The 13,428-nt window shown below is 39.2% G+C and overlaps 1 protein-coding gene across 1 annotated transcript in view; it reads left to right on the top strand.

Annotated features, from left to right (window-relative positions):
- LOC137291601 (uncharacterized) overlaps window positions 1–13,428 on the top strand; it is a 95,974-nt gene that overhangs the window by 34,207 nt on the left and 48,339 nt on the right. Inside the window, exons 34-47 of the mRNA XM_067822988.1 lie at window positions 251–386; window positions 1,250–1,393; window positions 2,022–2,173; window positions 2,623–2,821; window positions 3,495–3,730; window positions 4,418–4,532; window positions 5,562–5,744; window positions 6,443–6,750; window positions 8,560–8,703; window positions 10,226–10,355; window positions 10,579–10,908; window positions 11,785–11,889; window positions 12,509–12,625; window positions 13,004–13,066. Coding sequence (XP_067679089.1) covers window positions 251–386; window positions 1,250–1,393; window positions 2,022–2,173; window positions 2,623–2,821; window positions 3,495–3,730; window positions 4,418–4,532; window positions 5,562–5,744; window positions 6,443–6,750; window positions 8,560–8,703; window positions 10,226–10,355; window positions 10,579–10,908; window positions 11,785–11,889; window positions 12,509–12,625; window positions 13,004–13,066 — 2,362 coding nt within the window. The remainder of the gene's footprint in view (window positions 1–250; window positions 387–1,249; window positions 1,394–2,021; window positions 2,174–2,622; window positions 2,822–3,494; window positions 3,731–4,417; window positions 4,533–5,561; window positions 5,745–6,442; window positions 6,751–8,559; window positions 8,704–10,225; window positions 10,356–10,578; window positions 10,909–11,784; window positions 11,890–12,508; window positions 12,626–13,003; window positions 13,067–13,428) is intronic.

Below are 13,428 nucleotides of genomic sequence, written 5' to 3'. Positions count from 1 at the left end.
AATAGATATATATGTACAGTGAATAAACATATGAACTCGCACTCAAACATCACAAGACATGATAATTCAAATGTTATTCCTGCCATGCTACCTGTTATCCAACTGAGACCGAAGTAGCATTCAGCTGTGCACTGATGTTTTGGTCCTGTGATTCAGTGATCTGAAAATATATATCTGAGCATTATTGCAAGGCATGACAGTATTACTTGTATTTACAAGAGTTGTACATTGTCAAGATATACTCTTGCAGATATTCTCTAGCACTGACGTGAGGACGTCCCTGTCTCATGATGCTAACAGATTTGCTGTAGTCAACAAAGACTTCCGTCTCCTCATGAGGGCAACAGAGAAGAACCCCAATGTCCTTCAGTGCTGCTCACGCAAGAGTAAGTTAAGTACTCCACAATACCATATCCTACAGCAGACAAAACGGCCAGAGAAGATCTTGGTTAGAATTGGTCTTCAGCAAACCATGTGTGTCATAAGAGTGAGTGAGTGAGTTTAGTTTTACGCCGCACTCAGCAATATTACAGCTATATGGCGGCGGTCTGTAAATAATCGAGTCTGGACCAGACAATCCAGTGATCAACAACATGAGCATCGATCTGCGCAATTGGGAACCGATGACACGCGTCAACCAAGTCAGCGCGCCTGACCACCCGATCCCGTTAGTCGCCTCTTACGACAAGCTGAGTCGCCTTTTATGGCAAGCGTGGGTTGCTGAAGGCCTATTCTACCCCGGGACCTTCACGGGTCTGTGTCATAAGAGGCGACTGACTGAATGGGTGGTCAGACTCACTGACTTGTTTGACAGATGTCATTGTATCCTAATTAAGTTAATCCTAATCCTAGTTAAATGCTACGGTGTAGGTTTAATGCACCATTATCAAGAAAACTTTGTAATAATGGACTTGTTCATTCGTATATTGTCATCCTTCCTTATTGATCCAACTCCTAAATGCTTTTGAAGTTATGCATCAACTCAATGACTCTTGTTCAGAGTGCAAGAACCTCTATTCTGTTTAAGTCAAACAGAACAAAGTAAGGCCAGATAATTTTATTTCTTGTTTTACGGTTCCGTGGTCATATTTTTTTAAGAATGAAAAGAAAGAAATCATTACTTTGACTGTTGGTTTTATTTACTTATCTTATTCCCTCCTGCCTGTAGGTTTTCTGAGGTCAAAAATCCCTAAATCAAGGAATAAAATTGGTCTAGCCTAACGATGGAATGTTGCTGAATATTTTACAGACATCTTGAATATCATGGAACACATGAACCACAGCTTGGAGTCTTGCCGCAGGTCCTTGCTCAACCATCTGGAAAGACGGCGCCAGATCTTCCCCAGGTTCTACTTCCTCTCTATGGAGGATGTACTGCACATTGTGTGTAACGGTTAGTGATTCTAGCACTTGTTTCAAAGTGGAAAAATTCTGGATTTTCCCAACAATTACTTCATCCTATAGAAGGAAGTGCTGCATAACTGCTTCAGTTGTATCAGTTGTATACATGATAAATTGTTGTCTGACATGACAACAAATGGTATGGATTTACAACTTCTGTGTAAACATTAAAGAAGTTGTAAAGCCATGTGTTGTAAACATTAAAGAAGTTGTAAATCCATACCAATTGTTGTCATGTCGCCCACCAGCTTCTAAATGCCATTCAAGCAATTGTTGTCTCTTAGACAGCAGTTTCAACATCAGAAGAATTGTTCGAGTGCAGTTCACAAAGGGTATCACCTGTAGTTATTCAGGTATAGTGTTAGAGTATATGACCTGTAACTGTTCAGACGTGATGTGTTACAGGGTACTATGTGGAATTATTCATGTGTGATGTCACAGGGTACTATGTGGAATTGTTCAAATGTCATGTTACAGGGTATAATGTGGAATTGTTCAAATGTCATGTTACAGAGTAAAGTGTGGAATTGTTCAGGTGTGATATTAAAGGATATAATATGGAATTGTTCTGTGTGACGTGTTACACAGTTTGACATTTAATTGGGTGTACTATATTACAGGGTATGACCTAAGCCAGGTAAACTTGTACATCAGCAAGCTGTTTGAGAATGTTGGCAGCCTGGTATACGACATGGAGGAGGAGAACGATCGATGTAGCTTCACCATCACAGGAGTGGAGAGTACCCTGGGTGAGAGGATGGAGCTGATCCAGGTGACCTATCCTCTGTCCACTGGTGGACTTATGTCCATTCTGTTATTATTAAATACCCTGACCTTGTTACTTTTGCCATCAGTTATGACACCACCAAATCTATCAGCAAAGATATGATCAGTATAGATAATGAACATTTTATCAGTGTAGATTACGTTAAGTTTTTCTTTAGGTGTGGTAACGTAGTGGTTGAAGTGATCGCTTATCATACCAAAGATCTGGGTTCAATTCCTGACATGGTTCAAATATATATAAAGCCCATTTCTGGGGTTCCCCGCCATGATATTGCAGGAAAATTGCTGAAAGTAACATAAACAAACCTCTCTCTTCATACATCAAGATGATGGTTTTAGGTTTGTAAGCACCTTACAATTTTTTTTTGTTAACATGTATGAGACCAACATCAGGTTAGACATATAACTGATGCTGTATCACATCTTTCTCTGCAGCCTGTGAATTGTGATGGTCAGATTGAAACATGGCTGACAGCTCTGATGAGTGGCATCAGGTCCACACTTCAGTACCAGGTAGCCTCATCCCTGGGGGTGGCGAAACCCCTCATAAAGCCCAAGAGGATCCGCAGTGCTGGGGCCAGGAAGGTGCCCCTACCCACACAGAGCTCCACCTCCAACACCAAAACAACTAAAGGTTAGCCAACACCAGCTCTTGCATGCATTCCTTGCATTTAAGTACCGAGTTTCAGAGTTTCTTGTTATTACCCTAATATTCATGTAGACCGATTGAATATCTAGAGGGTCATGTTTGATTCACATCCTATATTATCAAATCTTAAGGACACCAGGGTCTCAATGCACAAAACCCTTGTATCACTATGACATTTCTATGTGAATGGTAAACTTTGGAGTTACAACATGGCATAACATTACGAATGCTTTGTTTATATGGACCTTGTGAGCCGATCCATCATGAGTTCATAACGTTACAACCAGTAGAGGATATATAGTATACCATAGGTTTACGAATGTTGTACTGCTGTGATCGTTTTGTGGATCTAAGCGTTATGGCCTATAGAGGTTCTATACATTGAGTTTTCTGGTACTGAATAGCCTGGAGAATATTGCAGTAACATACTGGATAATTAGCCTGGCGTCAAACCAATCACTATTCACCTTATTTCAAAACTGTTTGAGTTAAAATTACATTCACACTGTGTGGAAATAATTCAGGTAGATAATCAATTATCAAATTAGAAGCAGGGATAATGGTTATCGAAAATCGAAACTGAGGTGTCAGATTCAAGTTTCAGTGGATCAAACCGAATTGTTCCCACCCTTAGTAACACATTGTTGTTACCCTCCAGACCCACCGGGGAGTCGGCAGTCCAGTCGTCAAGGCAGGAAGGAAGATGCTGCAGTGACAAAGACACCGTCAGCTGGAGAACTGTTTGCTGACCTTGACCCACTGGAGGAGGGCAGTAGGTCATGGACACTTGACCATGTGTCCGAGATTGTCTACCTGGCCACACAGATCCAGATGACCAAACAGATAGCAGAGTCAGTGGATGGACTGGAGGCTGGAAATGCAGAAGCTCTTAGAGTAGGTTTTATGCTTGTCATAGGAGGCATCTAATCCTATTGGGTGGTCACCTCACTGACTTGGTTCATGTCTGCCATCATGTCCAGTTGCAGAGATGAATGTATTGATATCAAGCATATGGTCCAGAGTTGTTTACTTACTCCTCGGTCATATAGCTGGAATATTTCTGATATAGCTAATGTTAACAAACAAAGATGGAATTCACATTAAAAGATTTGGTGCTATTTGCAGTATGTGAGCGCGATATTTGGTACCCTTGATGTGACATACCATTATACTGCCTCATGGAATGAGCCCAGTTCCTTACATTTATCTGGGACTATACCTGTAAAGAGCCAGGTTAGAATTGATCTCCAGTAACCCTTGCTTACCCGGGATCAGGTGGTCAGGCTTCCTGACTTGGTTGACACATGTCATCTTATCCCATTTGTGTAAATTGATACTCATGCTGTTGATCACTGGATTGTCTCTTCCAGACTTGATTGTTTACATGCCATATAGCTGGACTATTCCTAAGTGTGGTGTAAGACAACAAATCAAAGTAACCCAAAATTTCTTGATCTTGCTACAAGTGAAGGTTTTGAGGGAGATGGTGAATAAAAGAAAATTGACAACTAAGTGCTTGTTCGATTTGTTCAGTTTTACTTCATGTTTTATGCGAGTTGACCTTCAAATATATGACATCAGGATGCCCTGGACAAGATTGACACCAGCATTGCGGCTACCACTATGTTGCTGAAGGGGCTGGAGGGAGAGAAAGAAGCAAGTCAACGACGAGACAAGGAGAAACCAAGCAGTGATGGTAGGTCAAATTGAGGCGTATACTGAACAGTAAAAGAAATGCAGCTCTGTTTTTTTGTCAGGATTTTAAATAGAAGGCATAAACATGAATGCTTACTTCTATGGGTTTTCATTTTCTCAAAGTTGCAATTCTTTTGTGGTCAGTGTACACTCAGGCTTATTATCAAGTTATTTGCCAACTCCCTGGCCTTAAATTTGTCATTTTAGTCTCAAAAAGGTCCCAAAATCGAAAGCATGTCTTGAAAAGCACTTGCCTTGAATCACTAATAACTTGGCTTAATAGAATAGTACTGGCAGTCCTGGACTAAATTGTATGATCCCGAATTTGATCAAGAGTGGACGTTTTTTCTGTAAATAATGAAATTAATACAAGCATTTTATTAATGCAAAAATTGCGTCTGTACTCTTCTTGCATTACTCATCAGCAAATCACTGCAGTCACTGTAGCAATCACTGAAGTGTTGACAATACACATTACCCCATTGCAGGTCACTTCCTGATTACATTTACTCTCATTCAGACATAGTAAAACTGTAGGCATAATGATTAAAATCAGGCCACCCCTAATTTAGAAATGGACTTGCCCATGACACTACATAACACAACCTAGATTGTAGTCATATTTTATTCACAGTAGATAACATGATATATATGAAATATAATTATTTGTATACCAGAAATTGTGTATTTTCCTGTCATTATCATCATCATCATCTTCAGTGGACACTTTCAATTTCAAGAGATGCCCAGAGCATCTCACATGTAATCATCACTGGTTACAATCACTGATGATTGTTTAAAGTACGTCACTCATGCATATCAGCCAGACCAGACATTCTCCAACCACACAAGATCATTTCGAGATCTTTCCTTTAAACAGAAGTCGGATTATAATTTCAAATGTTGTCATAAGACAAGCAATAGCAAGCAATCTTGTGATCAAACATAGCAGCATAATAAGACATCATCAGTTCATTTCCATGCATTACTTAACAAGGTTAATTCAGGTTACTTTGTTCCATGTGTACAGCACAGTCCATGAAAGACATGATCACGGAGAGGGAACAAGACCTGCTGTCAGACTCCCAGGGACGGCGAAGCGCTGCTCTGGCCTCCAAGAAGGGCTCCACCTTGGATGTGGCGGGAGACAAGTCCCCCATCCTGGAGGATGATGAGGAGGAGGAGGATGTGCTTACCACTGGGGATGCTGAATGTAAAGCCTCATGCTAAATATCTTTTGTAGTGATATGCCTTGCTCTTTATTCAGAAGTTTATTTGTAACGACACATCAGGACTTCATATGGGGGAATATTTGTAGCAATGTAAAGAGATTGTAAAAGAATCCATGTTTGGAAGTATATTTTTAAAGTCATTCCACTCTTGGATTGTGTCACACCACACAAGGAAAGAAGGTATTAAGTAGCTGCCAGTTTTAGTCTGACTCAGGATAAAAGTTGTTTAACAAACGATCATAGATTCAAAACTCTATTACTGGTTTGTATTACAAGGGATTGAGTGCAGTAGTTGGAACAGAGAAATAAATGCGAGTGCAATACATGATGAGCGTTCACACAGACCAACACTGCTTGTTCTCCATGTTTTATTTAACTTTTATCCTGAGTTGAAAGAAATTCTGAATTTACATGTTCAGTTGACAAAGTAAACTTAAGAGGATTCACATTCTTAATTTAGCTTTATTCTGTTTACTTTTTTGTTTGAAGTGAAATTCATCATTTCATTTTCACTGCAAACAGACTATAGTTGTAGTTGGTAGGTAATTGATTACTATTTACTAGTATTAGTATTACACTATTCTATCATGCCTGGCCAGCTAGTTGAAGGTGTTAGGTTCTTGTAGATAAGAACATTACAATATGACAGTTATCATTTCTCTTTTCTCCTATCTACCAGCTGTTCAAGAAGCCAACACAATGCAGCCACTAGATACAATGAACATCCTGGTACCAGAGGAGAAGAAGGAATCGGTGGTTGTCATGGAGACAGTGGTGGAAGAAGATGACAAGACGGAGGTGAAGCTGATGTTGTTCCCAAGTCAGATACAGAAGTTGACCTGTCTCATGGCTCTGCTGGCTCATCTGCGTGATCTGGTTCACAGACTGATGGAGCTGGCCGCTGTCCAGGCCCCAGCCACGACTTTCGACTGGAAGTGTCAGCTGATGTACAACTTTAAGGAGGACACAAAGGCTGTTACAATACAGGTACACTTAAACTAGTGTTTGAGTATCTGGTTCAGCCAAACTGGCCAAGGCTGTAAGGATACTGAGTCCCGAACCACAAACGTTCATAGCGCTACAACATTTGTTAGTGTTTGATAAACTATAGAGTTGTGATAGTTTGCAATGTTACGAACACTATGTGAATTGGGACCCTGGGTCACTTCAACCAGTGCGTGAATAACTAATTCATTTGTTATCATTTCTGAAACACATACGATGATTCAACAGTGTTCATCTGGGTAAGACAGGTGAAGATTTTGGTAAGATTTGAAATTGAGTAACCCATGCTTGTTGTAAGAGGCAACTAATAGGATCGAGTGGTCAGCCTCACTGACTTGGTTTACACATGTCCTCATATCCCAGTTGTGTAGCTTGATGCTCATGCTGTTGATCACTAGATTGTCTGGTTCTGACACAATGATTTACAGACCACTGCCATATAGCTGGATTATTGCTGTGTTCTTGGAAAACTAAACTCACTCACTCATCTATGTGACATCTGATCTCTAGCAACCTGTCTTTGTCAAAAAAGTGACAGAGAGGTCAGGTGGTCAGGTTGTCTGACATATGTAGAAGCATGTCATTGTATCCCAGTCTTGTAGATCAATGGGCATGGTATCGTATTTTCTATTGTCAACTCAGCTATATACAGAGAATTAGTGTGCAAAATAACCACTGGCCCATTAGCCGGTGGCTAACAGAAATTGCCATGACGAAAGGTGTAAGAAATCCCCTCAGAACCAACAAAAATATAACACTAGTCTGATATTTCCAGTAATTTTGTATTAACAGAAAGCAAGATACAGAAGATTCACAAGAGAAGTTTCATGTACAATACAACTGAGTGAAATATAAAGTACTGGGTCACAATGTAATGTCAACTCACCAAAGTCGTGATGTGAGAGTGAGAACAAGCAGAATGTAACACAGTGAGTGGTCAGGCAGCGGTTATATAGATCAAGTGTTGACGGAGATTGATGATGTTACTCCAGTAAATGTTTGTGTCCATGTTCAACAACACGACAACTAGTCTTTTTATATAAAGTCAATATTTCCTGAAAGTTCAGGCACTTAAGACTATTGCCAACAATGTGGAATCTTCTAGCAGTCTCCCTGAAGTATGCACAAATAATCATAACATAAACTCAAGAGGAGATAACTCTAAAGCACTTCCTGAAAGCTTGCTACTAAAATACTAAAATTAGTGAACATTTATGATGCGAAATGTGACCCATAATAATTATCATTCAAAGCAATAAACGTTGTGAACCAATAATAATTAATCCTTAATTAATAATACAATTTACAGAAAATACATTCTCATAACACTGTCTCCAACTTGTTTTGTCATAATACTGTTCTAAATCATGCAAGATTATGCCCTGTTTAAATGTCCATCATACCTGCAGCAAATGATGAAACCCATGTCATGCCACAATATCTTATTCCTGTTTTGTTTTGTCATCTTTTGAATAGTTTCTGCTGTCATATTTCAGGCTAGTGAATTATTTTGTGGGCTAGTAATTTCCAGGCATAACTGGCCCGACTGGCTAGCAAAATGTGGAAACTATTTCCACACTGCAGAGAATTGTACATAGCTGTAATATTGCCAAGTTTTGTGTTAAACAACTAAGCAGGCTATAGCTGATTGGCCATCTACCTTTATAAGTAGGTCATACTTTTACCGATTGTGATATTTTGAGGATATTGCCGTATGTAATATAGTCATGAATCTTCCTTCTCTGTTAAGTATGTATGTGCTTGAAGTAACCACAACTGTATTGCTGGCAGTGTATGGATGCAGCTTTTGAATACGGCTTTGAGTACATCGGCGCCAGCAGCAGGGAAGTGATCACCCCTCTCACAGAAAGAGTGTTTGTATCGCTCACTCAAGCCATCAAATCTCATCATGGAGCTCTCTGTGTTGGACCTATCGTAAGTACACTAGTGTTGAACAACTAGATGTCATTTAAAATATTGGGAATGCACGGTTTTACTGGTATACCAGTATGTCGCAATACACCTTTCAAACAATACATATTGCAATGTATTTTCTCAGCACCAGTATGGGTAATAAAGTATATATGAAATTTGGTTGTTACCATATTATCTTTATGGGTTAAGTTAAAATCTATGCAAACTTTCAGTCACACTGAAGTTTTCCATTGTAATTAACTGACAACATAGTATGCTTTACATACAATACATTTTATAGATAAGAAAATCAGTGTCTGAAATGATGCCCATCCTACCTCTAGAGAGGGGCTAGATTTCTGACAGACGATCTGAATTTACTGATGGTCTGGAAACATTGGTATTGTAAAAGTTTTAGATTACATGTTCTAATACATCTGAGCAAATTCACCATATCTTGTTTGGGCTGGTAACATTTTGAAGTTTAGGCTTATTTCTTACACCTAGAAAATGCAATCCCTCAAAACCAAATCAAAATTCAAAATTTCTGTTGTCGTCACCATTAAGTTTATGAAATTAGAAACTCATGTGAAGAAGAGCTCTACACGGAGACCCCGAAAGATTATGCTGTACACACTAGGAAGTTTACGTCCAAGATACACTGAGGGAACAAAATTAGGGATCACATGAAAAGACAAGCTTTGTGTCTTACAGCTTGTGAAGAAACCTGGGAAAAAATAAATAAAGGAGCACTTGTGCTTTCATGTGATCCCTTGGTTTTTTCCCTCAGCATATATTGGACATTACTTTAAAGTAGCAAGTTGCTTCATTTCACATTACATGTGAAATTAGCAAATGCAATTTGCACAGTTTCTAAATAAAACAAAAATCAACAGAGAGCCAAGTAATACTTATTTGCAATAACAACCTGAATAAGGAAATCTGAAAAATCATGCTAACCAATCTTTTCAATGATTGCTCATAGGTGAAAAACCAATTCCCAACACTAGACACAGATAGCTGCAGGCATTAGAAGTTGAGAACATTGTGTCAGATATAGGAATAATTTGTACATCTACTTGGGAATACTGCCCATGTACAGTACTGTTTTGCTTCACAAAATTTGAAGTATATTTTAATTTCTTGGGGCAGATTTTCTCAAAAACTGTCTAGATAGGGAAACCAAATGTGGATAGATAGGGAATCCAAATGTGGTATGTGTTTTCTGGTCATGAATGTCTTGATGGAGTTTGAAATGGAAACTGTGCTGCAGAGTAAAGGCACTTGTCGCTTGTTTCTTGACTTAGTGCCCATTTCCAATGGGGACAGATTTTCTCAGAAGCCTTTACATATATGGAAACCATATGTAGTATATGTTTTCAGGACATGAATGTTGTGGTTGAGTGAACAAAAAAAAACAGGAACCAGGTAGGAACAAATCACTGTGGCAGGGGATATTGAGGACCATGTATTCTTGTTATTTAATAGAAACTGTTCCAGGATTGAACAGTGTTCCAAAATTCCTATTTTGCTTGTGTTTCAGGAAAGTGGGAAGTTTGAGATTGTGTCTGAGCTTAGTCGATGTCTAGGCCATGTCAAGTATGTGTTCAACTGTACTCCATCCATGGACTATGCACAGCTACAAGATATCTTCCGAGGAATGGCATCTACAGGTTAGTGAAGGAAACCAATTGGATTGGGTGGTCACCCTTGAAGATTTGATTGATACATGTGACATGTGTGGATCAATGCTGAGTGTATCACACTGGATTGTCTTGAGCACACTTCAGTGTCTGCATCATATAACTGGAATTCTTTTTGCATGAACAGTCAGTGAAACATTCAGTTAGATTATTTCCTTAACACTTTACTATATCCTATGATTGTTTCTGACAGGGGCATGGGTGTGTTTCAACAAGATTAACCAGATTGATCCTTCTGCGCTAAGTGTCTTCTCCCAGCTCATGTCGGTGGTAATGGGAGCTCTGAGGGCCGGCAAGGCTGTTGTCCACCACCAGTCCGAGGATGTCCAGCTCAGTCCACACGGAGCCTGTTTTGGTTTTATGTCATCAGAAGTGCCTGTTCTGCCCCGAGATCCAGACAAGATACTGCTCTACACTTCTGCCGTTGCCACCCTACCAGACACCATCCTCCAACAGTTCCGAGTAGTCTCTGTGGCTAAACCAGACCTGCGACTAGCTCTAGAAGTCATGCTGTTCAGCCAAGGTAAGAAGTTCCCACAATGGTTCTCAGCAAAGTACTTAAGCCATTCAATAACTCAACTGTTTGTTTGAGATCAGTGTTTCACCATAAATGTTCTGTACAAATCAGCAGAGGGGTATCAACATTCATTTGTTGAGTGAGTGATTGAGTTTGATTTTACACCGCTTATAGCAAGACTGGGGGTACTACAGAAATAAGCTTCCCATGTGAGGATTTGATGTAGTGAGCTGATGCTTTGTTCCAATAAATCTACATTATACTCGGAATCCATTTACGGCTCATCCTGATGATTTTATTATCTCCCTTGGCTGGCTTTTTATACAATCAGGTGTCCATGCTGGGATGTTGGGCGTACCAATTACAGCTCACTTTTGCTTTTAGATTATCTAGCCAATCAAACGTAAAACACAAATCATGCAGAGTAACTCTGAAAGTGGTAGAAGGAGTTCTTTATATTTCTTTTAAAGTTTCGGATCTGCTGATATCTGGTTTCAAATCTGCAACCCTTTGCTTACTAATTTGACAGTTTTATCCACTGAGATTGTTTGTCAGTATGAACAATATATTCCTCACAAGACAGTAGTGGGGGCAGCACAGGTGCACTGCAGTGTGTTGGCAGGTAGTTGCATCCCAGTTGATTTCAAAAGTAAATGCCACATATTAAACCCAGATATTAAACTTAAGTCTAAAGTATCTTTGGTCAGATCACAAGTTGGATTCAAACCGACTCTGAGGTTTTGTTTGAAAAAGTAAGCCCTTGGCTTCAGGAAATTGGGGTTGGACTATCAGCCCTCCTCAATTTTCAATCAAAACCCCAGATTTGGTTTTGATCCTTTACTTCACACTTCTTTCCTTTTGTGACATTTTCCTTAATTTCAGGGTTCCTCCATGGGCGTGAATTAGCCCGTAAGACGACCCACTTGCACCACATGTGCTGCCAGATATTTGGAACCAACACTTTCATCAATGACAAGGCCACCATGGGTAGGTACAACATGTCTGCAGCATCAAATCTGTACATTTGGTTCTACTGTTTTTCTTCACTTATGTTAAGTGTCTCCCCTTATTTCCTAAATTGACTCTTAAAGTGCTGTGGTAGAAACTGATGAGACAAAGTGCACAGGAACTTCTATATTGTTGTCCCGATGCACTAGACATTCTAAGATGACAGCCATTTCGATTTTGGAAGAGTTTCTAGAATTTTCAAGTACAAAATCCACTCTCCAATTTGTCTTTAAAAAAAAATCTGATTAAAAACCATGGTTTTTTATAGTATACAGTTTCATAAGTCAGTGATTAATTTGAGTTAACACCAGTGAAAAGATTTGGAAGCTCAGCATGTGATCTTGTGGGTCTTGATTGTGTATATTGCATGTCATTGATAATGAAGTTAAAACTACTTACCAGAAACTAACTAGGTACTATTGGCAAACTGCACTAGGCGCTAACCACATTGTTCACCAACTAACTGCACTTTAAATAAACTGCACTAGAAACTTAAGTGTTGGAAAACTACATCAGACATTTAAAAGAAATTGTTCTGGAAAGTAACTACACTTTAGGCAAACTGCACGAAATGATGTATTTGTCCTGGTTGCTGCAGGTTCGGACCGTAGTGCCAGTTTCCATGGCTGGAGTCTCCACACAATGAAAGGGGTGACCGCTGAGGCTGGAGCATTCCTGGAGAAGACAGCCCAGCAGACAGACAGCCAGTCACAAGGTCAGTATTTGCATAGCAAGTGCTTCTTGAGGAACAGCCCCATGAAGATGGGGGTTAGAATTAATCTTCACCATGTCATAAGAGGTGACTAACAAGTTCGGATGGCTCGCTGACTTGTCATTGTATCCCATTTGTCAGGATCAGTGTTTATGCTGTTGATCACTTAGTTGTCAGTTCCAGTACTTGAGTACTTATAGACTGCTAGCATATCTATAGCTGGAATTGTGCACCATAAATTCATCTTACTCACTCACACACTTTTGTTGTTGTTAATTTGTGTGTAATTATATAAAAGAATTACATGATGTCAGTATTGATTTTTTTTATATAAATTGTCATGATTTATAGTGTGTAATGTAACTCTGTATGCTTTGACAGGTTTTGGTGACACCTTCTGTAGAGACGGCTTGGAGAAGCACGAGCATGAGACCCAAGAAAAAGGTAGGGCTGACATTTTGTTATCGTGGACTGGGGTTTTACATGTTATTATTAATAAAAGGTAATAAAATTAAAATCACAGACATATTATTTTTAAACATATACAAACCTACAAATAAAAGAAACAGATTACTGCTCAGTTTTCGACCTTGGTGAAAAAAGAATCCATTTTCAGGACCTAAAATGTTCAGAATGTTCAAATGTTTGAGGAGGTATTCTGTTTTGTTGGCCAAAAGTTTAACAAATGTGTGAAACAGTTGCAGAAATAAAAGCATCCTTTGCATCATTTTGCATGAATTCGTGTAAATTAGAACAATTTTAAATGAAGAGATTTTTTGTGTTTTGTTCAGTTCTTTCTTTTCAGC

The sequence above is a fragment of the Haliotis asinina genome, chromosome 1 (genome assembly GCF_037392515.1).
Source record: "Haliotis asinina isolate JCU_RB_2024 chromosome 1, JCU_Hal_asi_v2, whole genome shotgun sequence".
Classification (NCBI taxonomy): Eukaryota; Metazoa; Mollusca; class Gastropoda; order Lepetellida; family Haliotidae; genus Haliotis; species Haliotis asinina.
Note: the sequence above shows the minus strand (reverse complement) of the source record. Positions and strands in the feature narration are given on the sequence as shown.